General features: G+C 48.7%; 1 protein-coding gene across 20 annotated transcripts in view; it reads right to left on the bottom strand.

The window, feature by feature from the left end:
• Window positions 1–17390, bottom strand: part of ABCC4 (ATP binding cassette subfamily C member 4) — a 275943-nt gene that overhangs the window by 211923 nt on the left and 46630 nt on the right. For 19 of the 20 annotated variants that reach the window (XR_004958001.1, XR_004957999.1, XR_004957998.1 and 16 more), the window contains exons 2-3: window positions 3407–3517; window positions 2722–2842 (exon numbers count right to left, since the gene is read on the bottom strand). Coding sequence is in view for 14 of the 20 variants with exons in the window: in XM_036249556.1 (XP_036105449.1) it covers window positions 2722–2842; window positions 3407–3517 (232 nt within the window). In the remaining 6 variants the exon portion in view is untranslated. Of the gene's footprint in view, window positions 1–2721; window positions 2843–3406; window positions 3518–16814; window positions 17028–17390 lie in introns of those variants that run through there. The other variant, XM_036249557.1, reaches the window with a different exon arrangement.

Consider the following 17390-nt stretch of genomic DNA (forward strand, 5'->3'; position numbering starts at 1 on the left):
GCTTTCCACCACTATGCTGCTGCCAGCACCCATGGGACATGGCCACCCCAGATGACAATCCCCAATCCGACTCCCTGCTCCAGGGAGTTTTCAGCATCTTTCTTATCATAGCCAGGCCAAGTCCAAGATGCATGTGTGTGCGACTCTGAAGACACCGGACGAGCCATCAGTCGCAGACATGGTCAGGCTCATAAGTCAGAGTGCCCAGGACAGAATCCCGGCTCTGTCCTTGATGCTTAGTGTGACCCTGGGCACAATATGTAACTACTTGGCACTATGTGTCCTCTTTTCTAAAATGGGGCTATAAGAATATTTTCCACCTCGTTTGAGTTGGCCAAGAGAATAAATGTAATATTATATGTGAAGTGCTCATAGCTGTTCTGGACACACATTTTTCAAGTACTTACTGTTATTACTACACTAATAACACTGCTGCCGCCACCATCACCAAGAAAGCCCCTACTGAAACTACCACCAGAACCACCACGACCACGCAGTGTGAACCGCTGCTGCTGTTACTACTGAGGAGTACCAGGACTACTGAGGAGTACCAGGACTACTGAGGAGTACCAGGACTACTGAGGAGTGCCAGGACTACTGCCGCTGAGCATGAGCCTCCACGCTGCTACTCACACTGACGTGAGCCCCCGCGCTGGCCAGGACTCTTCTCCACTGTCCTCCATGGCCCACCAACCTCCTACAGGAGGCTAGCCCTCTCCCAGCTGCTGCACCTGCATTCAGCCCCAATCCGAACAGTTAAGTACTACTGGGGCCATAACCCCAGCACCATGGTGGGGCCTGTCCCCTCTCAGGAGGAACCCTAGCTTCTATGGCACTACCTCTGTGTCTACTTCTCCCTAATGCTGTTCAGTGAAGACCCAAAGCTCATTTTTAGATGGGACCTAGTCCCCACCTGGGGCTGAGAGACCCCCAGCCCATGACAGCCAGGAAAACCAGCTCAGTTCAAACCCAGCAGCAAGGGCCACCCTTTGAGATCTGCCTGCCTTCAGCTTCTCCAGCTCCTGGTAACAAAGGGAAACTAGAGAACCAGGGGCAGCAGAGGAAGCCTGCTCCCGGACGTCATCCCACACTAACCCGAGGCCACTCACCCCATCCGCCCACAACCAGACACTTGGTGTGGGCCACAGGCACCTGCCGAGGCTCCGAGGACTCCTGGCAAGCGGAATTCATGAGAGCTCTGTGCTGAGGTCAGCGGTCACATTCGGTCAGTTGCATACACAGACCACAATGACACCAGCTTACCACCTGCTTATTTCAAACTGAGACTTATTACAACAGTGAAGAAACACCATCACTGGCACACCTGTGCACAGGTCAAAGCTCCGCTGGACAGGCTGAAGGGCTCCTGCATCTTCTAATACCCCAAGTTGGTCCCACTGGTTTGCGTCTCCACCCTGCCCTTCCCAAGGCCACAGCAGTATCCAGGTGGTGGTTGGTGCCCTCTCAAAGGAGGTGCTCTGCCCCATACACTTGTCCCCAACCTCTGGTGCACTGGCCAACCCACATGTGTCGTCAACAAAAACTGCAATCTCCCAAGACCATCCAGTCACTCACACCTGCGAGCTGACATTCTCTGGTTTTCTCCAGTTGTGCAGAGCAGAGTCGGCCTACCTAGCTATCCACTGCCCACAGCGCCCTTCACCACAACTGAACCTTTTAAACAGCTCACCTCCCACAGACACAGCCACCGGCCCACCCACCTCACCCCCAACAAAATGCACTTATGACAACTCACCGCCCTTCTGCAGCTAAAACCACCCTTTCACAGCAACTGTGACTGCTGTCTCTGCTACTCCCAGGCACACGCAGGGCCACCCATGTCCCAAAGGCAGTTCAAGGTGCCACAGAGAGCATGGGCGACGCAGGCGGTCCTGAAGCAGACCTGCCCAGGACAAGTGGGCTACTGGCACTGTGCCACCAAGTGGAACGACATCTTACTGGAAGATCGTCACCGAGGCCCTTCAGGGTAACAGAGGTCACTGACCTCGTGGCTTTCTGCCTTTGGTCCTCCACTGCACGTCCCCTCCTACACTCTCTGCAATGCCAGGCTACCCTTCTACCCAGCAATCCACCCCAACAACCAGGAAAAGAAACCAGAACTGGAGGTGCACCAGTTCTCCAGAATTCATGGTGAAGCCCCGGCTCCTCCAAAGAGGGCTTTGGCTCATCATACCCAGCCCACGGCAAAGGCGGCAGCCTGGAGACAAGCGTGTGCTTGGGACTCCGGCTGCGTCGCCCAGACACAGGGCCCCGGGTTCTATTTCTCTGGAAGGTGACAATACCTTCTTGGAAGAACATTTATCAGATTTGGCCTGGAGCACCTGTAAAATGTCTTATGTTATTCTGGATGCGGGTCCAAATTTACTTCTTCTAAACCTCAGGCTGAAGGATCTTCCTTTGGTCAAGGATCACTCGGCATTTATAACATTTACTGAGCACCAACAGCATCCTAACATGGTATACAATGTCTTTTTAGTGCTATCCTTCCGTAACACTCTTTGAATTAGTTAAAAGAAAAATAATAACCCCCATGAGGTCTAGTCGTTTAAGTAATTGCCCAGTCTAACAATGCAACCCGAGTTTCCTAGACTCGTTTTATCCTCAGGCCTTAAATGTCTTGCCTCCCTCCCAAAAGTCCTACCATCTAAATAGCAACCTGCATACACTGAAAAACATGCACTGTAGGTTAAAAGCTCTTACCTCAATTAACGTAAAAAGTCCCAAAACTACATAGGATTTCCAGTAGCACTTGATGATTGCTTTTGTTAAAGATGGCTTCCGCGAGTCACGCTCGGCTCTCAAAACTTCTTTATCCCAGTAGCTGCGACGAGAAACAAGAGTGCGGTGAAGAACAGCAGGCCCTGCCATGGGGCAGACCGGGGGAGGCAGCAGAGTGGAAGGCAAGTGTCTACTAGGGGGCGCTTCACGGCTGTCCACAGGCGCTGGCCAACTGTCTGCAGGGCTCCTGCAAGACCGTGGTGCAGTGTCTGAAGCACCAGACAATCGGGCCTGGAAGGGGAAGTCCCAGCGGCAGGGCACAAGCTGCTGCCAAGCTCCGCGGGCCTTCGAGCACCCTGAGCAGCCCAAGAGGGCAGACAGGAGTCCAGACAACCTCCTCCAAGGGTGCCTCCTCCCGGGACAGTTCTCAGCATCCAGGGCCTTTTCTGGGGGCTCCCTCCGCTTCCACAAATGCGCAGGAAACACTGGTTTCAGGCACCTGACAAATCAGGCTAAGCCCAGGGACAGCCTGAGGGGGGCAGAGTGTGCCACGTTAGGGGACTGAGGCTCCAGAAGCGCCCAAAGGAAGGCAACACCCCCTCCCAACCATTAGCCACACACTTAGAGGTTCTCTCCCTTGGCCTTCTCCTGACTGCCTGTCGCCCACCTTTGTAACTGTTCTCCAAGGTGCTTGGAGCGATCCTCTGGAAGCACTGAATACATATCATCTTCTTCTAATCTTCGTTTGTGGCCAGTTTTAAACAAGGGGTTGAGCCACCTGTTAACAATAAAAAGAAAACGAGTGACATCGACCCGAAAATACACACGTGTCTAATCAGAATCCTACTCCATGAACTTTGTTTGTGAAAAGTCCACATTTTAAATATACAGACATATGGGGGGGGGGGGGTAGATATTTTAGATTTGTGCTTACACACCCACAAACCCCCTGGCTTGCCTACTGAGATGGCTGACAAACAATGACACACCAACGTCAAAGAGCACTCGGGCCCAGATCTCAGTTTTTTAATACTCGTCCTTCCATGGGGCTCCTGGGAGAAATGACTGGCCCCAAGGCTGGGACCATGCAGTGTAAGCACCGGACAATTCGCTTGTACTCTAAGTGCCTGACATCAAGCTTTTGATTGCTGAGGCAACCACTTCAAAGAATTCAAAGCTACGTGACCAGACAAAGAACCAGGCCACCCACCCATGAACTTCCCTTTTTCTTTTATAGAAAACGCTGCTTGACCTAGATTACTGACCTTTGACTGACCGCTTGCTTTTCCCTTTCTGTACTTTAATTCCCACTCTTATGTTATAAATTAATCAATAAAGAGGGAACTCGCAAAAGCGCAGGCAACCACCAGAGCCCCCGATAAAGGCAGAGCCCCAGGCTCAGGAGCTCGCTGGCTGGCTCCCTCCTCCACACACCCTGGGACGTGCCGTGTGGCCCAGGCATGCTGTGTAAGCTCCGAGGTGAGGACACACCCGGCCTTTTTTCGAAGTTCCCTGACGATGCTGCTGAAGCACAGGGGCAACCTTAGGAACCACGAGGGCTGGTCGAGCCACAGCGCCAGACCCTAAGGGACAATGTCTGCGAGGACGCATCACAAGAAGAGGCCCAGGTGAGCAGTGCCCCAAGCATTCCCAGCAACAGCATCACTACCCAGAGAGGAGACCAACGCAAAACAGGCAGAGGAAGTACCAGACGAGCCTGAAACACCTCACACCGTAGAAGAAGGAAGAGCTCGCGGACTCCTGAGGACGTGTCCCACGGGGTGCGCTGAGCATCAAAATAAAAAATGGTAATGAATCATAACCCATTAAATAACAAAAAAAGGAGAAACATCTGTAACAAAAATAAATTAATAAAAATAATATAAAAATAAAAAATCCCTGATATAAAAAAATAAAATAAAATAAAAAATAACAAGAGTGCACAAATCCTTACTTCTATGCAAATGGGAAAGAAGGAAAAGCTCCTGGATTCTCAAATGCAGATAAATAGTGAAGGAACAATGGCGGTAGAAATGAACCATGGAAATTAAAGCCAGTGAAAGTTCGATGTGAAAGAGAATATTCACATAATCTGAAATTATATCGCTACTAATAACTTTTTAATTACGAAAGGGAAGACAATAACTTTCCAGAGGACCCCAAGAAAAACCCTATTCAAATAAACTGTCATTACCCATTATGCATTATTTAAATTATGATAATTAATATGCAGAGCCAGTCCAAAGATTAACACCATTTTACTGCTTCTGAAGCAGGAAGACAACCCATGAACACAGAGATCATGTTTATCTCATTTATTGCTTTATCCCCAGCACAGCAGTGGGTAGAGAGCACAAGAACTGTGTGCTGAATAGATGAACATCTGTGAAGCACTAAGGAAGCAGTAAGGGAAGATGAGCGCCGGATTTTGCTAACCCTGGTGGCCTGGCACCTCTAAAGAGCCCTGGAACAGGAAGCGAAGACTAGTCCCAGCAATGGCACCGAGAACTCCGGAGTTCCCAGAGACTCGACCATTCCCTGGTCTCTGCCTTCATTTCTACAAGGTCCAGATTTTGCACCCTCGTGACATTCTGCCCGTCACTTAACATCTCTAGGTCTCAATTTCCTTTCAAAGCAAAAGTGTACATGTGTGAGCTTCGCCACTTAACAGGTTAGGGCCATTCATTCTCCAGTTGTTTCCCACACAAAATGCTCAGGCAATTAGCACTGGAATTCACCTAGATGGTGATACCCAGCCCTGAAAGGCCCTCTTTAAAATTCTGCTTGCCCAGGAAAAGATGCTCAGTGCCACTGGTCATTAGGGAAATGCAGATCAAAACCACAAGGAGAGACCACCTCACACATATTAGAAATGACAAGTGTGGGCAAGGGTGTGGAGACACCGGAACCCTGCACAATGCTGGTGGGAATGTAAAACGGGGCAGACACAAAAGGACCAGCGCTGTATGATCTACTTGCATGAGTAAGTAGCTGCCAAACTCAGAGAGACCAAAAGCAGAAGGGTAGTTGCCAGGGGCTGTAGGAAAGGGGAGCGCGGAGTCAGTGTTTAATGAAGAACGGTGGAGACTCGCGGCACAGTAACGTGCTGTACTCAACACTACTGAACTGTATCCTTCGGATGGTTAAGGTGATAAATTCTATGTTATGAGCATTTTACCAACATTTTTTAAAACTGAATGAGTAGAAAAAATAATACCGCTTTGAGGTGAAAATCCTGCTGTGTTAGAGTCTAGGACTTTGCCACTTCCTATCTGTGTGCCCTTGAACTAGTCTTAGAAGTTCTCAGATTGGCCTCCAACCAATGTGGAGGACACCTGGAGAGAGCACCTTCCAAAGCCGCTGAGAGATCAACTGGGGCTGCTTTGAAAACCAGTAAATCCTGCTCTAGCCGGTCTTGCTCAGCGGTTAGAGCACTGGCCCGTGGACCAAAGGGTCACAGGTTTGATTCCCAGTCAAGGGCATGTGCCTGGGTTGCAGGTTTGATCCCTAGCCCCTGTTGGGGTCGTGCAGGAGGCAGCCAGTGGATGTGTCTCTTTCGCATTGATGTTTCTCTCTCCCTCGCTCCCTTCCACTCTATCTGAAAATCACTTGGGTAAGGATTAACGACAACAACAAAAAAACACTAGAAAGCCCGACCACACAAATACCAGCTGTTACCACGACAGGGCTCTTAAGTAATCACATTTGGACTCCATTAGAAAGCCTCTAACAACTCCGATAGATAAAATGATTCAATTAAGCAAATTTATTTCATGGTGGCTCTTGGCTTAAGGACCCTCCCGATTCCCTTTGCTGTCCAAACCCCAGAATGCCGGCTAAGCCTTACGGGTACCAGCAAGGGCTGCAGGTTTCCATTTCCATCTGACGTAAGCCCACTTTCATAGGCACCCGAATGATCGGTCACCACCTAGGTGAGGAACTAGACATGGACAGCTGAGTCAACTGAGAACTGGATTCCCACTTCAACCTGAAGGAGTGTACTTTCATTCCAGACCACTGCCAACGGAGCCATCCCTCCACCCTGCTGTGCCCCAAGGTCCTGCTCTCCACGGTGAGATGCACCCCCCCTCCTTCCACAGCACCCCCTCCTGTCTCACCACGGACTGCAACTCCTTCAGGGCAACGCCCACTCACAAACTACTTGGGAGCTCTGTGGTCCAAGAGTGTCTGGTAGGTCTCAGCGCCTGGTCACAGATGTCCCTGGAATCCATCCGTGTAAGACTGGACACTCACACCTCAGGTGAGCTGTCTCAAAATAGGTCGCCGTCTCAGCTCCCCTGGGACGGCCCACAGCCAAATCAAATTAAATGCAGCAGCAACTCTCAAAAATCATCTTTCCTCGTGCCTCTGCAACTTTCCTCCTTTCCAAAAATTTGCTCAAAATGCATTTCCACATACCCTGCCCTTCATCTACCACCTGTTCTTTCCGGGTCCAAACAAGCAGGCTGCACTGCTCTCCCTCCCCACGGCCCCCAGACCCTGCACTCCCTCCACCCTGCGGTCCTCGTGGGTCCTCCCTGGCACTGCAGGGATCTCGGGTTCACCCCTGGCCGTCTTGTCCCCCTCGTCCCCCACCGGCTAACCCGTGCTCACCATGCCTCTTGGGCTCCCTGGTGCCTCTAGTCTTATCACCACACATCTTCCACTGTTCCCACACGACAACCAACACCCAGCATCGACGACTGTTGTGCATGGGTAGTGATCCTACGCCCTTCTTTATATATGAAAAGAAAAAAAAACAGTTCAGTAACCTTGAGAACCAAGTGAGTCATGAGGAAGACACTGGTTCTGCTGCCCACGTGGCTGGGAGGCAACGGAAGCACCACCGACTGGAACTAGCAAGTGGAAGATCTTACAACCAGCAGGTGACACTCCCATCTGGTTAGCACAGCCCAAGTGGCCACTGGCAAGAAAGATCCTTTCCGGGCTTGTGAGGGCCTGAGTGCTGGCTCTTCTCTGAGAATATGGGCAACAGCTCCTACTCCAATCACTTTCTTCCAAACTACTAAACCTCATCCTCCATAAGGGATTACAAAGATCTTGCTTCCAAGCTCAGAGAGCAAGGGTGGACCTTGAGGGCATTACTGCCTAACAAAGTAAGCCTTTGATGTCACTCACTGGAATCAGGGCACCACAAGGCACAGAAAACACTTTACTTGAGCCAAAGAATTGTTCCAGAGCTTCATCCCACGCATGTGAACATGTAACTCACACTGTTCGTCAGTTATCGCGATGCTTTCCCAGACTGCTCAGTTATCAGTCCATGGGAGACATCTGGGCAGCCAGGTTAATTCAGGAGCTACGCCACCCCCCGCGCTGAAAGAGCCAAGCCTCAGCACGATCACGGCAGGTGGGAGTGTCTGCTGCGGCCGGGGCTGCTGTTCCAGTCACGCACCCCACTGTCCCAACAGGAACCTTTTCTCACAGCCAGACGTGTTGCCCCTGGATCCCCTGAACACACACTGACTCTCCTACCTCCTCCCCATAACCTGGAAGGTCTTCACTTTTTTTTTTTTTAACTTACTTTTTTTTTTTTTTTTAACAGCAGTTCCAGGTTCACAGCAAAGCTGAGCAGAATGTACACAGTTCTGAATCAACCCCTGCCCCACTCTCTCCCACACCTTCCCCCTTATCAAAATCCCCCACCAGAGCGTTACCTGTGTTCCAATGGATGAACCTGTATTGACAGGTCACTGTCCACCAAACGTCCCAGTTTATGTTAAGTTTCACTCTTGGAGTTATACGTTCTACGGGTTTTAACAGATGTATAATGACACGTACCCACCATTACAGTATCGTACAGAATAGTTTTGCTGCCCTAAAAATCTTCTGTGACCCATCTTCCCACCTCCCAACCCCTGACAACCACTAATCTGTTTACTGTCTCCATGGTTTTGCCTTTCCCAGAATGTAATGCAGTTGACATCACACAGCATTTAACCTTCCCAGACTGTCCTCTTTCACTTAATAATATGCACTTAAGGTTCCTTCATGTCTTTTCGTAGCTTGATGGCTCGTTTCTTTTTAGTGTTGAATGATATTCCATTATCTGGATGGACCACAGTTTATCCATTCCCCAACTAAAGGACATCTTGGTTGCTTCCAAGTTTTGAAAATTATAAATAAAGCTGATATAAACAACCAAGAGCAGTTTTTTATGTGAACCTGTTTTCAAATCTTTTTGGCAAATGCTAAGGAGCATGATGGCTAGGTCATACGTTGTTAATTTAGTTTTGTAAGAAACCCCCAAACTGTCTTCAAAAATGACTGTATTATTTTATATTCTCACCAGCAATGAATAAGAGTTCCTGTTCCCCTTTTCTTTTATTTGACTTAATCCCAGCTTCAGGTTCTAGCTCCTTCACTTGGCCCTCTCTGACCTCTCTCTCCAGGAAACCTCTCCTTCCTTGGATCCGTGACAACGTATCAAAAAGCCCTTATACATAATCTCTCACGCCTGAGGTCACCCACTGGAGGGCCACACAAAGATCCTGGCAACAAACACGTTGGTGTGGCTCACATTACTATTTTAAAAATGGCTTTTTTAAAAATGAGATTTCCCATAAAAATCTAGATTCCCAAGGGCTCTTAAACACCAGGGAGGTCTGCCTACACTGTGTCCACATTTACCTGTGCTACTCTGACATCTTCTATTCTACTCTACTCCATTCAAAAGAAATGCCGTCATTGTATTTCCATGACCATAGCATTAATCACAATACCCAAAAGCAACCCAAGTGTCCATCAATGGATGAATGCATAAACAAAGTCTGCTCTATACATACAATGAAATACTTTCAGCCTAAAAAAGGAAGGCATTTTTCACATATGCTACAACATGGATGAACCCTAAGGATATTATGCTCAGGGAAATAAGCCAGTCACAAAAGCTCAGCCACTGCACTACACACTTAAAAATGGTTAAGACAGCCTGGCCTGGTGGCTCACTGGTTGAGCATTCCGGTTTGATTCCCGGTCAGGGCACATTCCCAGGTTGTGGGCCTGATCCCCAGTGGGGGTCATGAAGGAGGCAGCCAACTGATGTTCTCTCTCATTGGTGTTTCTATCTCTCTCTCTCTCTCTCCCCCTTGCTCTCTCTCTCAAATCAATAAAGAAAAATATTTTTTTAATGGTTAAGATAATACATTTAATATATATACACAAAGAAATATTATTCAGCCATAAAAAAACAATGAAATCTTGCCATCTGCAACAACATGAATTGACCTTGAGGGCATTATGCTAAGTGAAATAAGTCAAACAGAAAAAGACAAATACTGCGTGACCTCACTTATATGTGGAAAAATAAAAAAAGAGCTCACAGATGACAGAGAACAAACTGGTGGCTGACAGCAGTGAGGGGTGGGGAGGTGGGCAAATGGTGAAGAGGGTCAAAAGGTACAAGCTTCCTGTTATAAAGTAAGTCACGAGGATGTAATATATAGTATGCTCATTATACTGCATTGCATGTTTGAAAGTTGCTAAGAGAGTGAATCTTAAAATATCTCATCACAGGAAAATAATTTTTGTATCTGGAACTTCCGGTCAAGATGGCGGCGTAGGGAAACGCAGTATCGCGTTCTCCCACAACCACATCCAAGTTACAACAGAACTACAGAACAACCATCATCCAAAACCGCCTGAAATCAAGCTGAATGGAAGTCGTACAACTACGGAATTAAAAAAAAAAAAGCAGCTACATCCAGACCAGTAGGAGGGGCGGTGGCGCGAGGGGTGGCGAGACGGGCTGGTCCCACACCCAAGTGTGGCGGATAAAAATCAGGAGGCTCCCGCGGCTGGGAAGGTCCTTCCTGAGGACTGAGGGGTCCCCGTCCCACACCAGGTGCCCCGCTCAGGGTTCCAGTGCCAGGAAGAGAATCCCCATAACTTCTGGCTGGAAAAACCAGCGGAAACTGAGGCTCAGGGAAGCTGAAGCGGCTGGAGCCACAGGCAGCTCCTTAAAGGGCCGGCACACGGACTTATCGGACTCTCTCCCTCTGAGCTTGGAGGGGAGGCAGCTCAAGGGGCACCAGAGAAATACAGGGAAGAACTGAGCTGTTTGGCACTGGAGCGAGGGCTGGAGAGGGGGCTTCCTCAGGGACAAACTTGCTGTCAGAGGCCTTTGTTCCTTTGGTGAGCCCTTCCCTGGGGCAGCAGACAGTCGCCATATCTGGGACTCCAGCAACCTGGCTCACACTGGTAGCCCCGCCCTGCTGACTCCCTGAGGCCCCGCCCCGCCCCACCCAACTTTCAAGCCCACCCAAGCTGTTGCCACTTGCTTAACCATAGGATTGGCCTGTCTTGGATCCTGCTTCAGGTTTTTCCTAAATTCTTTCAAATGAGCAGCATCGGGTCTCAGCGAGCCCTATACCTCTCATTAAGTAATACACAGAAACAAACACAGGGAGGCAGCCAAAATGAGGATACAAAGAAACAGGTCCCAAATGAAAGAACAGAACAAAACCCCAAGAAAATAACTAAGCGAAATGAATATAAGCAACCTAACAGATGCTGAGTTCAAAATACTGCTTATAAGGATGCTCAATGAACTCAGTGAGGGCCTCGAGAGCATAAAAAAGGACCAGTAAGAAATGATCGCTGCACAGTTAGAAACGAAGGAGGCTTTAACTGAAATAAAGAATAATTTACATAGCTTCAATAATAGAGTACGTAAATCCAAGGAGCAAACCATCGATTTGGAATATAAGGAAGCAAAAAACGCCCAATCAGAACAGCAAAAAGAAAAAAGAATCCAAAAAAATGAGGATAATGTAAGGAGCCTCTGGGACAACTTCAACGTGCCAACATTCGCATCTTGGGGGTGCCGGAAGGAGAAGAGAGAGAACAAGAAATTGAAAACCTGTTTGAAACAATAATGGCAGAAAACTTTCCTAACTTGGTGAAGGAAACAGACATACAAGTCCAGGAAGCACAGAGAATCCCAAACAAGATGAACCCCAAGAAGCCCACACCAAGACACATCATCATCAAAATGCAAAAGGTTCAAAACAAAGAGAGAATCTTAAAAGCAGCAAGAGAAAGGCAGCTAGTTACCTATAAGGGAGTTCCCATTAGGTTGTCAGCTGATTTCTCAAAAGAAACTTTGCAGGCCAGAAGGGAGTGGCAAGAAATATTCAGAGTGATGAAAACCAAGAACCTACAACCAAAATTACTCTATCCTGCAAAGCTGTCATTTAGAATCGATGGACATATAAAAACTTTCCCAGACAAGAAAAAGTTAAAGGAGTTCATCACTACCAAACCGTTATTATATGAAATGATGAAGGGTCTTTTTAAAGAAAAAGATAAAATGTATGAACAAACAAAATTGCAATGAATACATATCTATCAACAATGGAATCTACAAACAAAATGAACAGGAAGAACAGGAACATTCTCATAGATACAGAGAACATTTTGTTGGTTGCCAGTTGGGAAGGGGGTTGGGGTAATGGGTGAAAAAGGTGAAGGGATTAAGAAGCACAAATTCATTGCTAGACTGACAAACCTCAAAGGGAAAGGGGTTGGGGGGGTGGGAAGAGATAAACCAAAGAACTTATATGCATAACCAATGGACACGGACAATAGTTTGGGAAAAGGTGGGAGGGGGGCGGGAGTGGGGAGGAGGGGGTCAATGGGGGAAAAATGTGCAACATCTGTAATACATTTTACATTCAACGATAAAGATGTGGAAAAAAAATAAAAAATAAAAAAAAGTTGATTAGTGAAAAACCACTTATAATAATGACTATGAAATGTCACAGAAATTAAATAATATTTTCTGGGGCTGGAAAGAATTTGCTTGTTAGGAATTACAGGAGTTTTTACTCCCTGTGGTAATGGTGAGAGGCAGCAATAGTTCATGGACTCTGGAGCCAGATTACTAGGGCTTGGAACGCCAGCTCAGCCACTTACTAGTCATGTGACCTTGGTTGAGCCCTCTCTGTGCCTCCGTTTCTTCATCAGTAAAGTGGAATAATAATGGTACCTGCACTTCACAGGATTTTTACAAGGGTTAAATATACATTTAAAGTGCTAAAGTGTTAAGCATTCAACGGTTTTTTCAATAAATATGAACTATATTCCACTGCAAAAAAAATAATAATAATTTTTGTATCTCTGTGGGGTGACGGATGTTAATTAGACTCATTGTGGTGATCATTTCAAAATACACACAAATACTGAATCATGTTGTACATCTGAAATTAATGTCAATCATACCTCAATTTTTTTAAATGGTAGATTGTATGTTTATGTGTATTTTACCATAATGTTTTTAATTTTAATAAAGAAAAAAATGCCTGTCAAAATCCACTAAACTGATTTCCTGACACACTAATGGGTCTACTGTATGCCCTTAGCACCATAATCTCCACATCAGAAGGGGGTCCCTCGAAGGCAGGAGGGCCTCTCAGGCGTGTTCCCAGACCGGAGCTCATGAATATCCGAGCTGCAGGGAAATGACCAGAATTGTAAGCTGTCAATTAGGGCTGCAAGGAGGCTTCCGTGGAGGGTTCCCTCCTTGCACGACTCGACTCACACTTGGCTGTCACTCCTGCATCCCTTCTGTTTCCTGCACAGTGAGTAGGAAGTGAAATATAAAATGACCAAAATACAAGTAGTTCCCAGTGGTAAAATGCCCAAGAGCCCCCACAGAGGAAGTTGCCCGAATGAGGGGGCCCACGCCCCAAAGTGTTTTCCCAAGTGTCCCGGGAGTATACAGAGCCACAGAAACAGTCGGCACATCTTCCTGGAAGCCCTTAGTAAACTGCAGTTTGGCCCTGGCCAGTCTGGCTCAGCGGTTAGAGCGTCGGCCCGCGGACCAGAGAGTCCCGGGTTCGGTTCCCGCTAAGGGTTGCAGTTTGTCCCAGCCCTGGTTGGGGTTGTGTGGGTGGCAGCCAGTCGGTGTGCCTCTCTCACATCGATGTTTCTCTCTCTCTCTTCCTCCCTCTCTCCCTCTCGCTCTATCTGAAGATGAATGCAAAAGTGTCCTTGGGTGAGGATAAACAAAAAACTGTAGAGTTTGAACATCAACACTGAATCACTGGCCAAGAAACGCCACACTTGCAGGGAGCTGCTCAGGTGAACACCACCACACTAGGGGTGCTCCTTCACCCCCTCTCCCTTCAAAGGCCCTTGGGAAACAGAGTTGAAAACAGTGGATTCACCATTATACTTTGAACAGCAGTAAGCACAGCTTCCCAATAATGGAGCTCAGTGAAGTGCTTGGTTATGCTGACCACACTTCCAAGCTTCAGCCACATGCCCCCGCATGCTGTGGCCCAAGGAGACGTTCTCCATGAAGCTCCTGGACTAGACCAACCTCAGCTCCTTGCTCTCAGCAGGGGCCTGGCTGGCCCCTGGGGACATGACTTCCCTTCAGCCTCAGGATGGCCTACCATGTCCCCAATTCCACTTTCAAGCCCCAGGCCCCTCCTAGCTGTAAACACCCCGGCCCCTCCTAGCTGTAAACAACCCTGGCCCCTCCAAAGGCCATGCAGCCGGCTACTCACTGCTACCTACATCTAGAAAATTCTGTGTTGCTGCCAATCATTCTTCGGCAACCCCAGCTGCTGAATCAGGCTTCCCCCTCCCCCCCAAATCCCAGTATCACTATGAGCAACATTCACACCCCACACAAAGGGCACCCCAAACCCCAGGTGCTCACTTTCTTGTTCTCATCTCTTCTGGAACCTTCCTTCCTCTTTATTCTGCTGCCTATATGAAGGGTGGGCTTTCAGACCTCCACAGTGCACAATGACTGTGACCTTGCATCGGCCATCCCAGCATTTACTTGGCCAGTCTGGCCCCTGCGGGCCACTGACTGAGTTGAGCCTCACTATCCCTAGGGAACACCTGTCCATCCCCTGCCATCAAACACCATCTAAATGTTGAGAGCCAGACCTCTCCCCCCATATCTAGACTCCTGTGGCTAAGTGTCCACTGGTCATCCCCTTGCAGCTAGCAGGCTTTGAGGCCCCCACCAAAACAGTTCTTCCCCATCTGAGTAAATGGCAACTCCATGGAGCCCACTACTCACACCAGGAACCTGGTAGCCACCCTTGATGCCTCCCTTCCGCTCACCCCCACCACTGCTACCTCCAAACTGCAGCCGGGCCCATCCACCCACACCTCTGCCTTCCCCACCGAGGCCCAAGCCGCCATGAGCTCTCAGTGCTGCAGCAGCCTGTCCTCTGACCTGCCTGCTTTCCCTGTTGGTTTCCCTCCAATCAGTAGACAGAAAAGCCAGAATGACTTCTTAAAATTACAAGGCCATGTCGATCCTACAGCAGAACACCACCTAAGCTCCAGGGGGCAGGGGCGGTCATGTGTGACCAGCTCCCCGCCTGACTCACTGCCCATCTCCTGCCACCCAACCTGGTCAGTGTTCCAGCCACGCTGGCCTGCTGTGGCCCCCAGCTCCTGTTTCCTAGTCCCTTTGCTGGGAGCAAATACTCTGCCTGTTTCCACCCACAACGGCACCATCTCTCCTCCAGGTCTCAGTGGAACTGTCAACCCCACAGCAAGGCCTGGACTTTATCTAAAAAAACAAACATTCCCTGATTTTATACCTTATTTCCCTCTTCTACCTTTCTTGACCTATTCACTACAATCTGTTTTTTGAGAGAAGAAGAGTCCCCTTCTTCGTTCTGTTCACCTCCCCTCTCCAGTGAGAGCTGCACGAGGACAGAAAGGGTCTTTCTGTGGTGTTCACCGGACCTGGCACACAAGTCGCTCAAACCTCAGCTGAGTTAAGAAATGAAGGGCTCTTCCCTGGCTGAGCAGAGAACACTGGCTCACACACCCTCTCCTCCTGCGGAACAGGGGAAAGATGCAGGTCGGTTAGGCCCAGTCAATCATTCAACAAATGCCCTAGCCCCACTCAAATAAGTCATTTATTGTTGAAAGGATAATGTATTTAAAACACTTCCAACTGATGCAAAATATTAATCTCTGGTTAATCCTCCCTGGAGGTTTTGCTAGCCCTGGTTCCTGGAGGCTCCACCAGGACAGGGCTGGGGGGGGGGGGGAGGTAGGTGGGGTGCTCTGGATTACAGAATCCAAGAGCAGGGACAGGGTGAAGGACAAATGAGCAGCACAGCGAAAGATCTCACAGTAAGACCCACCGACCTCATTAGCGCTTCCTTCCCGAGTCCAGGCTTCTCGAGCTCAGCAAGACTAACATGTTAGGCTGCATACATCTTTGTTGTGGGGGGCTGTCCTGTGCCCTGCAAGATGGTTAGCAGCATCCCTGAACTCCATCCTCAACATGCCAACTATAAGCTGTGACAACCAAATATGTCCCCAGACAATGCCTGGGTAGCAAAAATCTCCTGAATCAGAACCACTGCCCCTATCTTTTTATCTTCTGGAAAAACCGTAGGGCTTTACTTCAAATGTCGGCCCCAGAGAGTAGCCACAGGGTTCTGGCAGTGGCCCTTAGCCCCCGGAGCAAGGAGAATAGTATAAACCCATTACCACAGTCTCTGATTCAACTGCACTCGGGAGCTCACAGGCCAGTGGGCACGGGATTTATGCAAAGAATTACAGTATGTGGCCAATGTGGTTGTGAACTATGCACAGGATCTGCCTCTTGGCTTCTTCGGTTCTCTGTGGGGGTGAGGGATCAATACTCCAGCTCACCAATGACCCATCGACTGCACAGCAGAGGTTGTCTAAGTGTGGTCCCCGGAACAGCAACATCAACATCCCCTAACTTGTTAGAAATGCAAATTCTCAGGCCCAACCCAGACCTATGAATCAGAAACTCTGAACGTGGAACCCAACCTTCTGCAGCTTACCAAGTCACCCAGGTGACACAAACGCAGGCTCGCGTGTGAGCACGTCCTGCAGAGTGTGCTTGCAGCAGCCTCATCTGGTATTCACACCAACAGTCCCAACCCCCGCTAAGCATCAAACTCCCAACCCGGGCGTTCTGGAAGCAAAGACCAACAAGCATCCGGAGCCCCACCCAAATGATTGAGTCAGAGTAAGCCAAGATGGAATCCAACTGGTGGCCTTTTTAACTCACACCCCCAGGCCCAGCCAATTACCATCATCGGTCAGATCTGGGTCCATTTGTACACCAAGGAGAGGAGAATCTGTGCAGCTGCCTGGGGGCCTTCTCAGGGGGTCAGTGAGTCAAGTCCGGGGACTCATTCAGCATTCACTGAGGAGACCGAGGAGGAAGAAGAGAGCTTCCTCAAAAACAGAACCAGACATGTTGCCTGGGGACAGCATGTTCAAAATGGCATGGGGTTTGATGTAGTAAGGGGTAGTCGAAGGTCTTATATTCCAAACTTAGGAATGTGGACTTTACCCTGAAGGTAAAAGAGAAATAGTAAAATTTTTAAGCCGAGTTGTAGATGATAGACTGTGGAAGGCAAGGAAACTTAAAAATTAAATTAGAAAGAAACATTTAAGAAAGTGTGACCAGGACAATTAGCCACATTCCTTCAGACAACTAAACTAGATCCAATTCCCTCTCCCAGACTTAATCCTTGTTAATCACGCAAATCTCACCTCCTTGTGGCCCCAATTCTGGGACTCTACCAATCTACCATAAAGATAAGCCAAGTGGCCCTGGCTGGTTTGGCTCAGCGGTTGGAGCATCGGCCCGCGGACCAGAG

Source organism: Molossus molossus, unplaced genomic scaffold (genome assembly GCF_014108415.1).
Source record: "Molossus molossus isolate mMolMol1 unplaced genomic scaffold, mMolMol1.p scaffold_m16_p_9, whole genome shotgun sequence".
NCBI lineage: Eukaryota > Metazoa > Chordata > Mammalia > Chiroptera > Molossidae > Molossus > Molossus molossus.